The sequence below is a fragment of the Lactuca serriola genome, chromosome 3, assembly GCF_051521515.1.
Source record: "Lactuca serriola cultivar US96UC23 chromosome 3, Lser_US96UC23_V15, whole genome shotgun sequence".
NCBI lineage: Eukaryota > Viridiplantae > Streptophyta > Magnoliopsida > Asterales > Asteraceae > Lactuca > Lactuca serriola.
Window position 1 is genome coordinate 101,310,134 of NC_136410.1, and position 18,817 is coordinate 101,328,950.

Genomic DNA, 18,817 nt, shown 5'->3' on the forward strand with positions numbered 1-18,817 from the left:
TAGCATGAACGAAGCATATTGGTAGTATGCTTATGTTTCATATATCTAGTTCCATGAAACCTACCAAAAAATAGTATTTTATAGAAAACAACCTAAAGTAATTGCCGAAACTGGACCAAATTTCCAGGTACTCTCGACAGTGACCTTTTAAAATATCGACATCATCCACCTGTTCTTTTTCTTACTATATATAGACATCACAAAGATCGTCAGTGTCAACACTGGATCGTGTTTCTGCATATTCATCATCATCAAGAGAAAACTAACATCAAAGGTAATGAAGGGTAGTTCTACCCTCGTTTTGCTATGTGTAGTAACTGTCGCAACCATAACGAAGACCACCACAGGAATTGACATCCATGGAGGACTTTTCATCTTTGGAGATTCTTTACTGGATGTTGGAACCAATAACCACTTCGATGATAGCTCAGCGAGGGCTGATCACCCTCACTATGGCATCGATTATCCTGATTCCGTCTCAACAGGGAGATTTAGCAATGGCCTCAACAGTGCCGACTTACTTGGTATGGAAAAAAAAAAAAAAAAAAAAAAAAACTATGTCAATAACCACTTGAGTGTCACTATATGGAGCGTGGCACATGTTCTCTTTTTCTCTTTTGGTATTTCATGATTTCACATCAGCGAGCGAAACAGTTAACAGTTTGTAGGTAACGTGTAACGATGTATTCAGGAACCGCAGACATGGAATTTTAGGTCTTAGTTAACTAGATTTTGGTTTTTCGTTACGCATAACTGATATGATAATAATCTTAATCTTCATGTTTCGGACTGATCAAGCTCTATTTTTATCAAGGAAAAGTGATAATTTAACTGGTTTGTTGATGTATGCAGCTTCGTACATGAAAGGTTATGATTTTAGTCCGCCACCTTTTCTCACTCTCGTTGAGAGTCCGGACACTTTCCTGTTACAGATAATCCGTGGCGCAAACTTTGCTTCAGGAGGATCTGGTATTCTACGCGACACTGGACGTGAAAAATTCGTAAGTGTATCCCACAATTACATGCACATGCGTATCAATCGTTCGTTTCTTAAAAAAAATTGTGGTTTTATGTTGTTTATAATCTATACATATCTATATGGAACTTTATTCACATAATCGAAAAACCATGCATTCTCATGGGTGTGGTACATTCTTCAAATATTATGTTTTGAATCTGCTGCAAACTTAATTAATTAATACTTGGACAGAGAAGGGTTGTGCCTCTATGGGATCAAATTCAACAATTTGCGACAGTTCGTGGGAATATGTCAGATGTATTAGGGAATGGGACAGCTGATTTTTTCATAGGGATGTCCCATTGCATCATTAGCGTCGGAAGCAATGACTTTTTCGAGAAACAAAACTCTCTATTTCGGAATGAGACACAACCACAGCAACTCATCGCCAATCTCACCGCAACCTATGCCATACATTTACAGGTAATGTTTGGAATGAGATAGAAAGCCTAAAATGCTTAGAGAATATCCACCATAATAGAATGGTTAAATGTAGTGGAATTTGAGTGTTCTCTGTGGAACCAATTGGCATTTCCGATGATACTCACTTTCATTTTCTTCTCTACATCAATATCGACAGAATTTGTATGATCTTGGAGCTAGAAAATTTGGAATAATAGGAGTACCACCGCTGGGTTGTTGTCCAAAGGAACGCTACATTAATTACCAGATGGGTGGCAATGGCAGTTGTGTAGAAGCCATGAATGAACTTGCACAAGCTTTCCATGCATCAATTGAATCCCTCTTGCAAAATTTCAGCTCAATAAATCAAGGAGTCGTTTACTCACTGGGAAACACCTATAACATCATCATGGATTTCATTGATAATCGTCGTGCAAGTGGTAACAAACACTCTCTAATAACCTTCAATAAGACCATTAGTTTTCCTATATTGATATGCATATTCAAGAATCTTGTCCCAATGTTTTAGGATTCCAAGTAGTTGAAACAGCTTGCTGCGGAAATGGAACATTTAATGCAGAAACCGGGTGTGAATCGGGATCAAAACTTTGCAGAAATCGTAATCATTACATATTTTGGGATGAGTTTCACCCCACTGAGGCTGCTGCTCGACATGCAGCTCTTACACTGGCTTACGCTGATGGACAAGAGTTTGTGACACCTATGAATTTCAGCAGTTTGGCGAAGGCTTAGACGAATGTAATTATTTCAAAAACCTGTTTGTTTGATGTTCGGTGAATAGATCGATGTGCAGTCGACTGGGTTAGTAATTTCACTAGTTTTCTAAGGGCAAACGGGAGTGGGTGAGGGTAATAAAAACGAGAAACAATATTGTTTTTATCATTGTGTATTGACGGATTATATGATAAAACTTGTTCAATAATTTTAATGGAACCACCAAATATTTTATTAGTATTTGCATTTTTCATTTGTACTTTTAATGGTAATATGTTATTATAGAAAAGAAACCCAGCAAAAAACCGGAAGATTACAAACCCACATTATAACAAAACTTGTTTCGAACATTCCTTGTCATTTCCCCTAAATTCGTCATTTGCAACAAGGTAAAAGTACTTTGTTGCTATTTAAATACCAACGTGTTGATTCCTGAATGGATGAATTGTAAAGATGAAGAACAAACTCTCTTTGAATTAATTATTGAAACTATTACAACTCTGATTTATTTATACAAAGAAATTAGAAGACTAACTAGTAACTAAGTTTTAACTAATCTAAGTGAATGACTAAGAGACTAACTAAGTTTCAACTAACTAGTTTGATGTGGCATAAATAATAACATCCCTCCTCAAGTTGGAGAGTGGGACACTCCCAACTTGCTTAAAAGCCTATCATGATCTATGTTAGGTAGATTTTTTATAAATAAGTCATCCAGTTGCAATTGAGTATGAACATATTGTAGAGAAATCAACCAGGCCATCTTGCAATCTTTCTCGAATAAAGTGGCAATCTAACTCCACATACTTTGTACGTTCATGGAACATTGGATTTAAAGCAATGTAGATTGTTGTCTGGCTATCACATTTAACAGGGGTAGGAGTAACACTAGAAACATTCATTTCATGCAAAATTCTTGATAACCATGAGAATTCAGTTGTCACCCTTCTCATGCTCCTGTATTTAGCTTTAGAAGTGGACAATAAGACCATGATTTGTTTATTGAATTTCCAAGAAATAAGGCTTCCACCAAGTAATATGAAAATTCCACTAATACTCCTTCTTAATAGGGGACAAGAGCCCAATCAGAATAACAAAAGGCTTGAAGATTGAAATCGTCTTTATTGTTAATGAACAAGCATTGATTAGCGCGCCCGCGCGCGCGTGTGTGTGTGTATATATATATATATATATATATATATATATATATATATATATATATATATATATATATATATATATATATATATATATATATATATTATTTATATTGGGCATGAATTGCCTTAGATGTTGCACAGTGAATGGCAGATCAGGTCTTGTATTAAATTTTTCAATTTGCCAACAAGTCTTCTATATACTTCTACACTAGGCAAAGACTACCATTCATTAATCAAAAGTTTGAGATTTGAAGGTATGGAACAAATTGATTTTCCAAAACATTTGAACACTTTCAAGACGTCATTAGCAAATTTCCTTTGTGACAATATTACCCTATGGAAGTGTACAAGACTTCAATCCCTAGGAAGAAGTTTTGGTAACCCAAATCTTTTATGTGACCATAATGTCATCCACATATACTACTAGAAATGTGACATGTGAACATATTGATTTTTGAAACAATGAATAATCATATTTAGAATGTTGGCATCCTTTATCTTTTAAGGCTGAACATATTTTAGAATACCATTGACATGAGACTTGCTTAAGCCCATAGAGTGATTTTTTGAAATTTGCATACTTGATTTTTATCTTGCAAAATAACTCTTGGAGCGAAATTCATGTAATTTCTTCTTCAAGATTACCATGCAGATTATCCTATAGATCATGTGTAACATCCCAAAAATTAAGGCCAAAAATTTCATTTTTAAAATAAGTAATAAAGGAACCATTAGCATTAAAAACATTCATCATTTCATCCTATAACAAAACCAAGTATCAATAAACAAAACATGTCAAAATAAAACATCATCAAAGTATATCTCCCAAGAATCTCGTGTGCGGAATAACGGTGTGATGCGCTACAGTCATGTCGACCTCTTTCCCTTCGAAGAAGAGGTACCTAAAACCAAAACTGAAAACTGTAAGCACAAAACCTAGTTAGTTCCCCCATCATACCACATATCATATAACGATTACACTGCCGAGCATATCTGGATGTTGGCCTCCCCTTCGTTCTATTTCAACCGGATATTGTTGAGCATATCTGGGTGTTGGCCTCCCCTTCGGTCTTTTTCAACCGGATAGTGTCGAGTATATCTGGGTGTTGGCCTCCCCTTCGGTCTATTTCAATCGGATATTTGGTCTATTTCACCCCTACCACTACCACATAATATCATATCAAGTAAACAAATAAAGCATAACAGATAGTCGCAAAATAGACAATTATCACAAAGACAATCATCTCTACTACTACAACTACTAGTGGGTCGGCATTGGTGCCTTCGACCCACTCATATAGGAAGGTAACTCAACTCGCAAAGCCGAATGTAGAATCTCACGGTAATAAATCTATAGCGTTGACTCCGATGGCTCCCTGAGCTATCATACCACAATAACACTTAGTCAAAACTAATAATCCTTCTTAGGATAAAATGACCATTTTACCCCTGATCTAATTGGGACAAAGCCTAAGGCCCAACACCATAACATGAGGGGTTCCAATTCTAAATAGTCTACCCAACCCACAAGTGACCCATCAATGGCCCAATTTTCTGAATTGGGCCCAAATCCTCAAATGGGCCTTATCGAAAGCCCAATATATCCTTAGCCCAATATAAATAATTTCAAATGGCCCAATATGGCCCAAGAGGCCCAATACTTTAAATCTTTGTCCCAAGCCTAGAGACTCTACTCCACAGTGGGCCATGAGGCCCAAACTTCTAAGGCCCAAAAACCCAAGTTCGCCACTCTTCATGTGTACGCGTGGCGTACTTGGCACGTACGCCCAGCGTATGCTGGCCTTGACCAAAAGCGAGGATTTGAACCAGTACGCACAGCGTACCAGGGTGTACGCCCAGCGTACTGGCCAGCTTCCTTGGGACTCCATTTATGTCTTAATCCATTAAGTCCTTACGTCCAGAACATATATTCGTGTCCTTTAATACATCTTAATCCATAAAGTTACAAACTTTATGTCTTTGCATGCATGGATGGGGGTCAAAACATGATTTAAGTCCTTCAACCAACTTTGTGACCAATAAACACTTGCATGGTTGTGGCTTAACCATCAAGGTCCGATTTTTATGACTTTAAATGCTTCCAAGGGCTCAAAAGGACATCCCTTAGGGTATGGAACTATCAAGACACAAGAATCCTCAACAATAGAGTCCAAATAACCCATAAAACACCCCAACATTACAACTAAGCATGCAATGGTCAAGTTTGAAGCTCGATACCTCAAAAGAGTCAGAAATGGTGCTAATACCCTGGATCTACAAGATCTCCCCAACTTCTTGCTCCTTATTCAAACTTCTTTCTCTTCCAAGGCTCCAAAATAACACCAAAATGCTCTCAAATGGCTACCAAATCACAACAATACACAATTAGGGGTTAGGGTTTTTCGTGAGGACTGTTTAAAGGTGAGAGGGAGGCTGGACCAAAGGCATAAGATCCTTTATATAGGGATCAAACCTTAAAATTTAGGGTTTTAGGAGCTACATGTGTACATTATGCGTACCCTGTGGCATGCTGGGCATACGTACATGGCATACGTGCATTCTTCTAACAAGTACGCTAAGCGTACATGGTCTGGTACGCCCCGCATATGGCATTTCCTCAGCCCAATTATAACGGCCCAAAAGGTCCAAGCCCAAACCATTTTAATTTATTAATCTTATACAAATATAAATAATACCTTATAAATCCCAGATGTTATATCATGTATTCATGCCTATTCGAAAAGTGAATCATAGTATTCATTCTTATGAAAGTGGTAACAAAGAGATACGATTGATGCATTTGTTACTCTTTCTTTACAGTAGTTGTAACGAGAGCACAAATTGTTGTCATTTTGACTACAAGTGAATAAGTCTATGTATAGTCAATTCTCTCTTTTTGAGGATATCCTTTGACAAGTAATCTCCATTTACATTTTTCAACTTAACCATCTATTTTGTATTTAACTTTACAAACCATTTTCAACCAATGGATTTTTTTCCTTTTGGAAAATTGGTAATTATCCATGTATTATTGGCATTTAACGCTTCAAATTCCTTATTCATAGCTTCACCCTTGTAACGTCCCAAAAATAAGACCGAAAATTTTCATTTTTGATTTAATTAAATCAATACTTCAAAACATTTTTATACAGTCCAAATAGATCAAAGTATGTCACTACATCATATCAAATAAAAGTAAATCACAAAATACAGGAAAAAAATGGTGTGTGCTCTGGAATCATCTCGGGCTCTTCCCTTTTAATCCTGAAGTGCCTAAAACATAAACTGAAAACCATATGCCCAAAGCTTACTGAGTTTCCCAAAATACCACATACCATACATAAATAAACATTTATTCACATCAGGCCTCGCCCGAGATTAAGTCTCACTCAGCCTCGGGCCCCACCCGACATCGAGACATGCTCGGATTATAGATCTATCATTCATTAGACCCCAGACATCGGGCCCTGCCTGGTGCACATAATAAACATATAACATATAATCATTCTAACACATGTGATAATCATACACAATAGCATACAATGCAATCATCGGGCCTCGCTCGGTATACATACGAGCACCTAACACATGCAAGAGTCACGCAGGCATCTAGCATCCTATCATAATAATTAATCATGGATCAGAATTGGTGCCTTCGACCCACTAAAAACAGTGAGGAGACTCACTTCACACTATTGAATCTCATAGATAAATCTCTGGCTGCTCGCCCGCTAAAATCACCGCGCTGTCAATCACAAAATGACATCCAATTAATAATTGGATCATGTAAGAGTCTAAATTAGCGCAAAAGACCTTTTTACCCTTTCCTAACTTAGCCCAAGGCCAATGCCCGATCCAAATGTCCAAAAAGCCCATATTCCAAAATAATCACCGCAAGCCCAAATATGGCTTAATTTTCCAAATTGGGCTCAAATCCCTCCATGGGCCTTCAACCAAAGGAATCCAATAAAAAGCATCAACTAAAAAAAATAGAATTATGATGTCCCAACAAGGCCCAAGACTACTAAGGTCCAATATGGGCCTCTTACCGAGAAGCCCAAAGTTCCAAAGTCCGTTGCTGAGTACGCGGGGCGTACTCAGCTCGTACGCTTAGCGTACTTGCTTTGTGGCTTGTTGGTGCAGTGTACCAACTTGTACGCCCAACGTTCTCCCCAGCTTAGCCAACTTCCATTATTCAGCTCTTAATCGATTAAGACTTCACCCTACACTCAAATCTGACTTCCTTAATGTGGGTTATCATGTAAAGTTGGCAATTTTACATGCATGCATGGCTTAATGAGGCTCTTAGAACTCAAAAGAGCTTAACAAATGACTTAACACATGTATAAGTCCATCAATGTAACATACACGTTCAGTTATCGCGTTTTGTAACTTGTAAAAAATGAATGATATTATGAAATATTATGTGATTTTGAGCGTTGAGTTCTAACAGATAGTTTTTACTAGAATTGAAGTAAAACTATGTTTAGAATCATTTAGAAAGTATTGGAAGTCTTATGAGATTCCAAACAAAAGTCAAATATTGAAATTAACGAAAATATAAAGTTGAAAATAAGTAAAATTATATTATTGAAAGTTGTAAAGAATCTCATTAGAAACATTTAGGCAAAAACCTCATCGAAATCTGAGTTATAATGAATAAGTTATGACTCCTTAAAGTTTCGCGACAGAACCAGCACGAGGTCATATGATGTAAAAAGTGAGTTTTCGATAAACTATTTTTTACCCTTTATGATCTAAATGAAATTTGTATTATTCTTTAGGTTCGTAGTTTTGTTGTTGGCTTAGGCGTATTCCTTTCTTACTCTCCTCTCAAGCCTATATATATATATATATATATATATATATATATATATATATATATATATATATATATATATATATATATATATGAGAGTTAGTTAACATAAAGAGTATCTTTTGGCATGACTAAAGTTGATGTTATTTTTCATATATCATGATCAAGATTCTAAATAACATTAGGTGTGACTTTAACGACAATGTCAAACCTCAAAGTAGGAGCGGCTCAACCAGTTTGAGGGCTCTAAGCGAACCAAAAATATGGGGCCCTTTGGCTAACAAAAATCATACAAAACCTGATTCAATGGTAATGTACTACACATTTAAAGCTCAAACTAGACTACTAGAGCATCCATAAAAATCATAGCCATATCATAATTCATAAATGAAGAAAAACTTAACAGTTAACAAATTATCCACCACGGTCTGTGCTCAATGTTTGGTCAGAAAACTATTATACATATAAAATATCAAACATTAACCCTGGTAGATAATCTAAAATCAGATTCAAATATTCACATAATGTAAGGTCTAAAAACTATTTTACATATAACATATCAAACATACGCCTAATATAGTAATGGAGAATCACATTCACAGCTTATCAGAGAAAGAAGAAGAAGAATTACTTGGTTATCAGAGGAAGAAAAAGAACATATCAATTATCAAACATGAGAAGAATCAGGAATCAACTAATTAGATTATCATATTATTAGAGGAAGAAACGAAGAAGAATAACATATCAAACTTAACATATTGTTTCACTGTTTTAGAGGAAGAAGAAGAATCGAGAATCAACTAGTTAGATAATCAATATTGCAGATTGGTAACGATTACTACTTGCTTCTGCCAAGAATGGAGAATCAGAGAATTAATATCCGAGAAGGAAGATTGGAAGAAGAACATTCCCTTGGTTTTGATGATATTTGTCAATCTATGTCGTGAGCTATTTGGAGAATCACTAATCGACATTTAGGTTAAGTGGGGCCCCTTAAAATTAGGGGCCCTAAGCCCTTGCTTAGTTTCACATGAAGTAAAGTCGGCCTTGACGAGCCATGGCGAGCACATCATTTGTAAGGCCTAACATAAAGCGGCAATTTTGTGTGTGTGTATATATATATATATATATATATATATATATATATATATATATATATTATTCTACTATTATTCATATTTATATACATATATGATTTAATGCAGCATTTTATTAAAGTTTGGCGTCAAAGTACAAACCTTAGAGTCATGACGAGTTTTTTAAAACCTTGATCATAATTACTGATCGACATAGATAATATTTAGAGCATTTATAATAAGAATTTTTTATAAGTTTTCTAAAGGTAAATGGCACAAAAAACACTCTTTTTGCACAGAAATTCGATTTTGACACCGTGTTTTTTTTGTGTCAATTTTGACATTGTGTTTTCCAATTTGTTACAATTCTGACCACTTGACCGGTTAACCAAGTTGCATGCTGACGTGACATGATGACGTGTCAGTTTTGATGACGTGGCATGCTGACATGATATGCTGACGTGTCAAAATTGATTTTTTTTTCCACAAAAAACACTAAGTTTTCACTTTTTTTCGATTTTGACACCAAGTTTAATTTTTTATTTCAATTTGGACACTATGTTTTTTTTGTTTCAATCGAACATCATTTATCAAATTTTGTTCAATTTTATCTATTTTCTATTTGAAACCGTATAAATATATTTTTTTTATTACATTTTAAACCGTATAAACATATTTTTTTTCGTTTAAAAACCACATTTTTATTTAAATACAAGATGTGTGTTTTTTTTCATTCAAAACATTAGTTATATCATGAGAATCAAACTAACCATAAGCTTCTAATAAGATGTAAAAATTTGACGGGTTGCAAACTTAATATCCGAGTTTTGATCGACTACAGGCCTCCAAACCTCCAAACACATTTTAAAGTTGCAAATTTAATATAAAATGCAATTTTTATATAACTAATACATACTTATACATAAAAATATGGTTTGAGTGTAAAAAAAATGTATTTATACAACACTATGATTTTTAAATGAAAAAAAAAACATATTTATACGGTTTAAATGTATTAAAAAAATATTTATATGGTTTCAAATGGAAAATAGACAAAAAAATAAACAAAATTTGATAAATGATGTTTGATTGGAACAAAAAAAACATAATGTCAAAATTGAAATAAAAAATTAAACTTAATGTCAAAATCGAAAAAAGTGAAAACTGAGTGTTTTTTATGGAAAAAAAATCAATTTTGACACGTCAGCATATCATGTCAGAATGTCACGTCATCAAAACTGACACGTCATCATGTCACGTCAGCATGCAACCTGGTTAACCGGTCAAGTGGTCAGAATTGTAACAAATTCGAAAACACAGTGTCAAAATTGACACAAAAAAAAACACGGTGTTAAAATCGAATTTCTGTGTAAAAAGAATGTTTTTTGTGTCATTTACCCGTTTTCTAAAGAGCTTTTTCAAACTAAAAAGTTTTAGAAAATTTTAAAAATAATAATAATAATAATAATAATAATAATAATAATAATAATAATAATAATCTAGTATTAGTTTTTTCGTTAATTAACAAGCTTTTTCTTTGACTTTTTCCAATTATATAGTGGATCTTATAGTTTTTTTTTAACCAATTACAAATATACAACTATACAAATAAAAGATAAAAGATAAATAATCAAAATAAAAACTCTCATTTTAGATATACAATGAACTTTGTTATTTTTAGCTTTTCTATGAAAAATATCTGCAAAAAACTCTTATATTATTGATGCTTTTATGGCGTTTCAATATAAAGAGAAAACTGCTACTCATAGTTGAATATATTTAATATTTATAACCTTATAGAGTGTGGTACCACATTTCTTACACTTTTTGCATTTCATCTCAACAGTATGTAATATGGCCACACTTTTCATCTCACCACACGTCCACACCTTTACCTAGGAGGCTAGGAAATGATCTTTCTCGTGAACATGTTTTTTATTTTTATTTTTTAAATTCAAAGAAAACTAATTTTAGTTATGATTAAATTCAAAACATTTCATTAAAACTAAAAGTATAAAACTTACATGAAAACAATTAAAACAATGAAAAAAAAAATTTAGATAGATTCACAATAGATGACCCATCGATTCACCGAAACGGATTAGAAGACACAAGGCTAAAATGGATTCACTTTGAAAATGAACCAAATATGAGACATGAGGCCATGGGGATTGTTTACCGGTTAATTCACTAGAAAAGTAATATCACCTATCTAACTTATATGTTTACTAATCTTTGAAATGGTTATAACTCTACATTGTTTTTTTTAATTATTATTTTTTTTACATTATATTAAATAAAAAACACAATAAAACTTTAATAAAAATAAAAATAATATTTTTAAATTCAACATTCATGCTTACTAATAAAATAAACATTGATAAACATAAAAGTGATATTTTTAAATTTCAACGTACATTTTACTAATAACATAAAAATTAATAAAAAACATTGAAAAAAAAAGACTCGTCTGCGTCGTTGTCCTCATCGTCCGTGTCCTCATCCACTTCGTTTTCGTTTTCAAATTGTCGTTGTCATATGTTGTCAGTCAAATCTTAACGTAAATTGTGATGTGTTTCACTATTATGTATTTCCAAAAGCCTTGTAAAATATGCTGGGTTGCCGACTTGTATTACTGCAGGTGGTTGAGCATATCATTCGGAGTATACGTACAAATAGTCTTACCCTCTTCTTCTAGTATCATGTTATGTAAAATAACACATGCTTTCATCACCTTCATCAATTTTTCCCTTTCCCATGCTCGTGTTGGATATTTGATTATGTGTCACTTCTGTTTGAGGACCCCAAACGCCCGCTCCACATCCTTCCTTGCAGATTCATGTGCTAATTTGAACAATTTCCTTTTTTTCATCAGTTGGATATATATATGACTTGACAAATGTAGCGAACTCTGGATATATCTCATCAACAAGGTAATATCCATGATTGTATTCACGTCCATTAATAACGTATGGCTATTTGGTGCTTTAACCTGCAAAATATCGTTAAATAATGGAGATGCTCCAAGCACATTCAGGTCGTTGTTTGACCCTGCCATACCAAAAAATGCATGCCAAAATCAGAGATCCTATGAAACAACTGTTTCTAGTATAACAGTAGGCACACCATAATCACCTTGTGTGGATTGCCCTCGTCATGCATTGAGACAATTTTCCCACACCCAATGTGTACAATCAATGCTACCTAGCATTCCTGGAAATCAATGTTTAACCTGATGTGCGGCATACAATTGGTCGACATCATTTCTAGTCGGATTTCGCAAGTATATGTCGCCATAAAGCTCTATAACATACTCACAAAAAAGATATGTGCATTCTCGACCGGTCATCGCAGACATCTTCAAATATTCATATGAAGCGTCTGCGGCTATGTCGTATGCTAATTGTCTAAGAGTTGTTGTGCATTTTTAAAACGTAGTAAACTCACGTTTACCCCTAGCATCCCATCTCACTTGGAAGAACTCATAATTGTTTTCCAAATCTCTAGCTATATGTAGAAATAAATTTCTACTGATACGAAAGCAATCCTCAAACTTTGATAGGCCGTATAAACTATCAACGTTAAAGTAATCACGTACCAAAAGTTCGTTCGCCGTCTCTCGATCCCGGTTGATGGACTTTCTTCGTTTCTTCTCGACATTTGAAGTTTCGCCTCTCTGACGTATAATGTCGTGTGGCGCAGACAACAACGTGTGCATAACTAACTCATCATCATCGGAATCTTCATCAGATGATGAAGAAGAAGAAATGACATCCAAAAAATTATTCATATTCTTGTTGTGAGTGTGATTTTTTTTGTAGTTGTTGTAAAATATGTGATATGTATTATGTTTGTGTATGGTGAGGTTTTAGTTTTGAATATATATATATATATATATATATATATATATATATATATATATATATATATATATATATATATATATATATATTGATAAATGTTATCGGTCCAAATGGATGGAGTAAATTAGAGAAAACAGTCAAAAAAAAAAGCATTCAATCAAATTGCGCGTAACCACTCGTGAACCATGTCAATCCGCGTCATATTCACCATGGAGGGGACGGTGTTCACTCATAAATACCCCCCCCCCCTCCCCTCCACGTCACCCTTTACGCGTCAAAATACCCTCCATACCCGGTGCCCTAAGGCTAAACATAATGAGTGGAAGGTTTTTACGCGTAGGAGATGACCAACTTCACTAGCTTCTCACAAGCCTTAGGAAATAGTGTTTAGTAGCAAGGAAGAATTGAGGAAAAAAAATAAAAAGATTGGGTGGATACTTTATTAGGAAAGGAAAGGGGTGAATGAGATATCGGTAGTCAATGAAAGTATGATGAGACGATGGGAGTGGAACATAGGCGATGGTGGATGTTTCACATAGTTCTTCATTCTTCATTTAGGTGGGGGTGATGAGACGAAGGGGTGGAATGGGGTGGGGTTATATGGTGATACCTAAGTTTTTTTTAAAATAATATAAATATGAAAATTATAAGAATAAATATGATGGGGCGATATATACATGTTACGTGTTGGAGATAAATATACACTAAGACGGTCACAAACAAGTTTTTGGTCGGTTTTGGGACGGTCTGATCTATTCTGGACCAGCCTTTGTTCGGATCAGTCTTTTAGGGGAAAGTATCGGCAGATTCTTTTTCGCTACGGTCTTTTTGAAGAAGTTCGGTCTTGTAGACTTTTCATTTACATTATTTGGTTTGGATTCGGGTTTTTCAGGTTTGGTTTTTCGTTCCGATTTCATTTTTCCATCTCGTTCTATCTGTGCACCACTAGCAGGACGAATGAAAATCATAACAAAAAGATATCATAGTCCAAGTGAAAATAATTAAATAGCTAAGAAGATTGCATATTATTCCAAACCAAGAGGATTATGTATGTAATTTAGTCTAAATTATACATTAAATTATAATTATAATTATTTGGGTTTTTAATATAATATCATCATAGTAATTTCTAAACAAATTATTTTAAAATTTGTATGGAATAGCATTTATTCCAAACAAAAAAAAAACCTGTAATTTTCATCCGAATTGAAATTAGACCAACCATTCATCATTTTATCCTAAAAAGGTGAAGAAAAAAAATTGAACTATGACTAATTCAATTCTAATATTATAGTTTTTACACTTTTACTTCTAATTAGAGTGGACTTATGTGCATATCTTGCTTGTAAATGGATTCCTCTTTATGGAAGTAATCAACACGTGTGAAGGAGCAGAAGTGAAAGATCGCCATCTTTCGAACTTATCATGATGACTCACACAAATTATCCAAATATCCTGTCGCTCATCATTCACATTCATGGCGTCCCATCCTTCATCTCTCCATATAACCACACTCTCCCTCATACGAAACTCCATCTTCTTCACACATTATATCATATCCAAACAAAGCCCTACCTTCACTATTCATCATGATGATGACCACTGCTACACCGATTGCCGTTGCTTCCCAAATCTCATCAGCCCCTCGTCTATCTCCTTCCCAATGCATCACCAATCCAAGGTTTTAATCGATTCAAACGTCATTTCTACAAATTAAATCTGATAATAAGCTAATCGTATGTGTAATTGGGTGTTAACGTTTCAGATTCGAATTGACGACGAAGGCTCAGTTATCGAATCAACGCAACCGTAGAAATGGTAATGACATCGGCAACAAAGGCAGAAATTTTAACTTCAGGTCAGCCGAGAAATTATATTCAAATCCTGAATAGATACTGATGAACATGATCCAGTTACAAATTTCCATCAATTTTGAATTCTGAAAATCGATATCGATTTCCCTCAATTTTATGATTAAATTTGGGCATGGTGTCCTTTACAGTTGGATGGCTACAGTCGGAGAGAATGTGATGCCAACAACGCCGGTGACGCCTACATCGGTGCCGGTGCGTGTGGCTCACGAGCTTCATCAAGCCGGCCATCGTTATTTAGATGTGAGGTACTCCAATCGAAATCCGAACTCAATGGGTCTTCAATTCATTCTCCAATTGCTTCACCATGTAAATGATCATGAACATTTTTTGTGTAGAACTCCTGAAGAATTCGCTGCTGGACATGCTATTGGTGCCATTAATGTTCCTTACATGTTCAGACTCGGATCTGGGATGTCCAAAAATCCCAACTTTATTGACGAAGTCTCATCCCACTTTGGGAAAGACGATGAATTTCTCGTCGTAAGTTCAAAAGATCGATAAGTTTTTCCCTTTAAGCAATTTGTAATCTATCTTTTGATCACTTCGATTCATGAACATTAGGGATGCCAATTGGGGAAAAGGTCGCTCATGGCTGCCACGGATCTTCTTTCTTATGTAAGTTTGCATGCATTCCGACATTCGTAAATCACAGTCGAGTATATATTGAGTAGGAATATTATGAAATGATGGAATTTTTCGTTTAATTTGCATGAATGCAGGGTTTTACAGGTGTAACGGACATAGCAGGTGGATATGCTTCGTGGAATCAAAATGGGCTTCCGATTGAGTCTTGAAATTTGCAAAATGTGAATAAAAATGGAAGCAAATAAGAGGATCATTGTTAGTTTGTAAATAAAAACAAGTTTAGATGGTTCTTGATCCATGCATGTATGGATCATAACATTGTATACAAAAATTATGAAGAAAAAGTTTTATTAGACCTCGATTATATCGAAGATTGTATGGATCATAACATTGTTGAATGATCTCCTAAATATTGGAAGTAAAATGTTAACTAAACAAAGGTATTTAAGTATTGATTATAGATATATAATTAAAACTAAATTTGTGATGTCTTGATGATTGTTGATACATTTATATAGTAGGATTCTGTGATTATTGGAGTAAGGTGGTGTTTTTCTACTCAAGTTTCAAGTTATAATTTTTTATTATATACAAGTAAGTTGTAATGATGTTATTAAATTATATTAATATTATATAGACAAAATATGATCTTACTTAAAATATAGACAAAATCATCATTATCGTCAGATATTAGAGTTGTTGTCATTAAAAGTGAGATTTCCAAATTAGTCGATATGTCCGAGTGGTTAAGGAGATAGACTTGAAATCTATTGGGCTTCGCCCGCGCAGGTTCGAACCCTGCTGTCGACGTTTTTTTAATTTTCTGAAGTTGTGATATATTTTATTATATTTTTACACACCCTCCTTAAAAAAATAAAAAATAAAAATACAAACTTAACCAATTTTGCGCAAGTGCTTTAACAGTTAACACTGATGATCTTTAGGATGAATCAACAATCTCTTCTCAAATTGATTTCTCCTATCATTGTGAAGCTCTCGACTCTCACAAATAGTTCCAATGGAGGACAGTCCAATTTAAAGCTTAAGCTCTGAATTTTTTATCATATGCCAAAACTAGTCTTTCAATTTCATCTTTTTTAAACATGCACCCTTGCCAGGGATTTCCTTATCATTTCTAATCCTCTAACTTCTACTTTGACCCAAACAATCAATATACGTCCAACATCAATTAAAAAGGTTAAATCATGGTTAAACACATCAACGTCAAATCAAGAAATCTAGCCTGCTATTTATAAGAGATCTAAACACAAATAAACTTTGTTGATTCTCAAAGTTTTGTCAAAAACTCCAAAGCCGGATTTTTCTATATACCTCTTAATTTCGTTCTGACTATCTCTATGTTATTTTTTTCGTTCAGACTGATGGCAAACCTAAACTAAATGACTGAAACAAATCGAAAGTAAAAATATCGATTTTTTGTGAATTTAAACAAATAAAAATATTGATTTTTATGAATTTAAAATTTGACCCTTAAAAAAGTTACAAACAATAAACAATTTCTAAATATTGTCACTACAACGTTATTATTAAACATACAATGTTATTATTAAATAAATTAAAATTAAACATTAAAAAAAATTAAAATTTTACATTCGATTAGTTCGATTAAAACAATTAAAATTTTACATTCGATTAAGCAAATTAAAAAAATAAATGTAAGCATACAATGTTATTATTAAACAAATTAAAATTTTACAATTTACTAATTATCTGATATGTTAACTCTTTCAGGACGACGATTATTGCATGGTCTATATAGTCCAACGTAAGCATTCAACCGAGCGTGATACAATGTCTATCATCTAGTAGAGTGTGCTGATTTGTGTATATTCCATATCCAATAAACATTAGTCATTGGATGACCCTCTTGTAAATCAACATTAACATAATGAACATCGTTAAGGGGGGCGATATTTATAATTGGATGATTTGGAAAATCTTGTGGACCATTCCAAAGTGGGAAAGACGTTGAAGATTCGAGTTTGCTTAAGAAATGAGCAATAACATCATACTTATTAGCAATTAGAATACCACTGTCAGGCATAATCATCCAATATTTTGCAATCGCGGGTGTTTCATAAAAATTCAACGCTTCACTAATGGTATTTATGTGATTTGCAAAAAGCACTCTGTAATCATCAATGTGCATCAATAACTCTATGTATAAGTCCGTCCGAATTTGATGACAATACCCTTCACAATAACCAAGAGCAACAGCTACAGTCTGGAATCCACAATGTCCATCTCCTTCCACATTTTGTATGTTTGTCACATATGGTTGAAATTCACTTGTAATAGCATCCATAAGTGCATGGTCAAAGTATGATCTTTGATACGTTGGTTCTCTGTTGAATATTGAAGATTCTCCAAACAAATATGTATTGTGTTTCTCCGGTTCCGATTGTTGGTTTAAATCAAACATATTAGACCCCAAATAATCTGGTGCATAGGTAGAATAACTACGTCTAGGAGGATCTTGACTTGGTGGAACCGAAGGTTTTGCTTGTGATGATTTTGTACTCACTCGTGGACGTCCACGTGTATCTGTATGAACAGTAGGCTGAGAAGCTATAATAGGTGATGACTTCCATATATTCATCATTTTTTGAAGATAATTAGCCTTCACATCATTTGACTATTTATTGTAGCTTTTCTTTAAAAGGTCCACTTCATCATCAAAAGCCGATTCATCATTTCGGGTGACTGGCACCACATTCTCTACTTCAAGTCTCCTCCAAAAAGTATCAATTGACTCCAAGGGTATTTGTCGGCCTGTATTGTAATAAACCAAAATTTCATGGAAACAAACCAACTCACAAGTACGACGTAGTTTACATCCACAGTTGGCCTCAGTTATATTTTGAAATTTTCCTTGTTTGCCCATACTTTCTTATATGATACCCAAATACCCTTAGACTTTAAAGTTGGTTTGCAATGTTTCTTTATACATTCAAATATGTGCCATCTACAGAGTAACTAGTTAAATGCGGGGAATACATTTGCTCATGCATTCAGTAAGGCTAACTCACTGTCTGTGACGATCACATATGGCCCATCATAGCCACCAAATGTGTTCCTAAGACAACTTAATGCCCAAGTATAATTTGCCTCTTTCTCTTCATCCATAAGCATGAAAGCTATGGAAAATATGTTGTTTGTTGAAGTGAAACCAACAATTTCAAGAAGAGGCATGTTATACTTTTTGTCTTATATGTGGCATCCATCATTAACACTTGTGGAAATACACGTCATATATTCAATGAT

The 18,817-nt window shown here is 34.2% G+C and overlaps 2 protein-coding genes and 1 non-coding gene across 3 annotated transcripts; all 3 read left to right on the forward strand.

Moving 5' to 3' along the window:
* The first annotated feature begins 277 nt into the window (after positions 1-277).
* LOC145095567 (GDSL esterase/lipase At4g28780-like) lies at positions 278-2,173 on the forward strand. Its single transcript, XM_079033419.1, has 5 exons — positions 278-524; positions 853-1,001; positions 1,211-1,441; positions 1,599-1,860; positions 1,950-2,173. Exons 1-5 carry the CDS (start codon positions 278-280, stop codon positions 2,171-2,173), a joined length of 1,113 nt encoding a protein of 370 aa, XP_078889545.1.
* Positions 2,174-14,557: 12,384 nt separating this feature from the next.
* Positions 14,558-15,896, forward strand: LOC145092959 (thiosulfate sulfurtransferase 16, chloroplastic-like). Its single transcript, XM_079030967.1, has 6 exons — positions 14,558-14,754; positions 14,839-14,931; positions 15,076-15,192; positions 15,283-15,427; positions 15,509-15,562; positions 15,667-15,896. The coding sequence occupies exons 1-6, from the start codon at positions 14,663-14,665 to the stop codon at positions 15,739-15,741; spliced, it is 576 nt and encodes a 191-aa protein (XP_078887093.1). The 5' UTR covers positions 14,558-14,662; the 3' UTR covers positions 15,742-15,896.
* Positions 15,897-16,260: 364 nt separating this feature from the next.
* TRNAS-UGA (transfer RNA serine (anticodon UGA)) lies at positions 16,261-16,342 on the forward strand. The gene has a single exon. It is a non-coding gene; the product is annotated as a tRNA-Ser (tRNA).
* The last annotated feature ends 2,475 nt before the right edge of the window (positions 16,343-18,817 follow it).

Excerpts from the sequence above, each read along its gene's own strand:
- LOC145092959 (XM_079030967.1), top strand. The coding sequence starts at position 14,663 with ATGATGATGACCACTGCTACACCGATTGCCGTTGCTTCCCAAATCTCA. Across the intron at positions 15,428-15,508 it reads AAGACGATGAATTTCTCGTC|GGATGCCAATTGGGGAAAAG; the intron begins GTAAGTTCAAAA and ends CATGAACATTAG. Across the intron at positions 15,563-15,666 it reads CCACGGATCTTCTTTCTTAT|GGTTTTACAGGTGTAACGGA; the intron begins GTAAGTTTGCAT and ends GCATGAATGCAG.
- LOC145095567 (XM_079033419.1), top strand. The coding sequence starts at position 278 with ATGAAGGGTAGTTCTACCCTCGTTTTGCTATGTGTAGTAACTGTCGCA. Across the intron at positions 1,442-1,598 it reads CCTATGCCATACATTTACAG|AATTTGTATGATCTTGGAGC; the intron begins GTAATGTTTGGA and ends CAATATCGACAG. Across the intron at positions 1,861-1,949 it reads TGATAATCGTCGTGCAAGTG|GATTCCAAGTAGTTGAAACA; the intron begins GTAACAAACACT and ends CCAATGTTTTAG.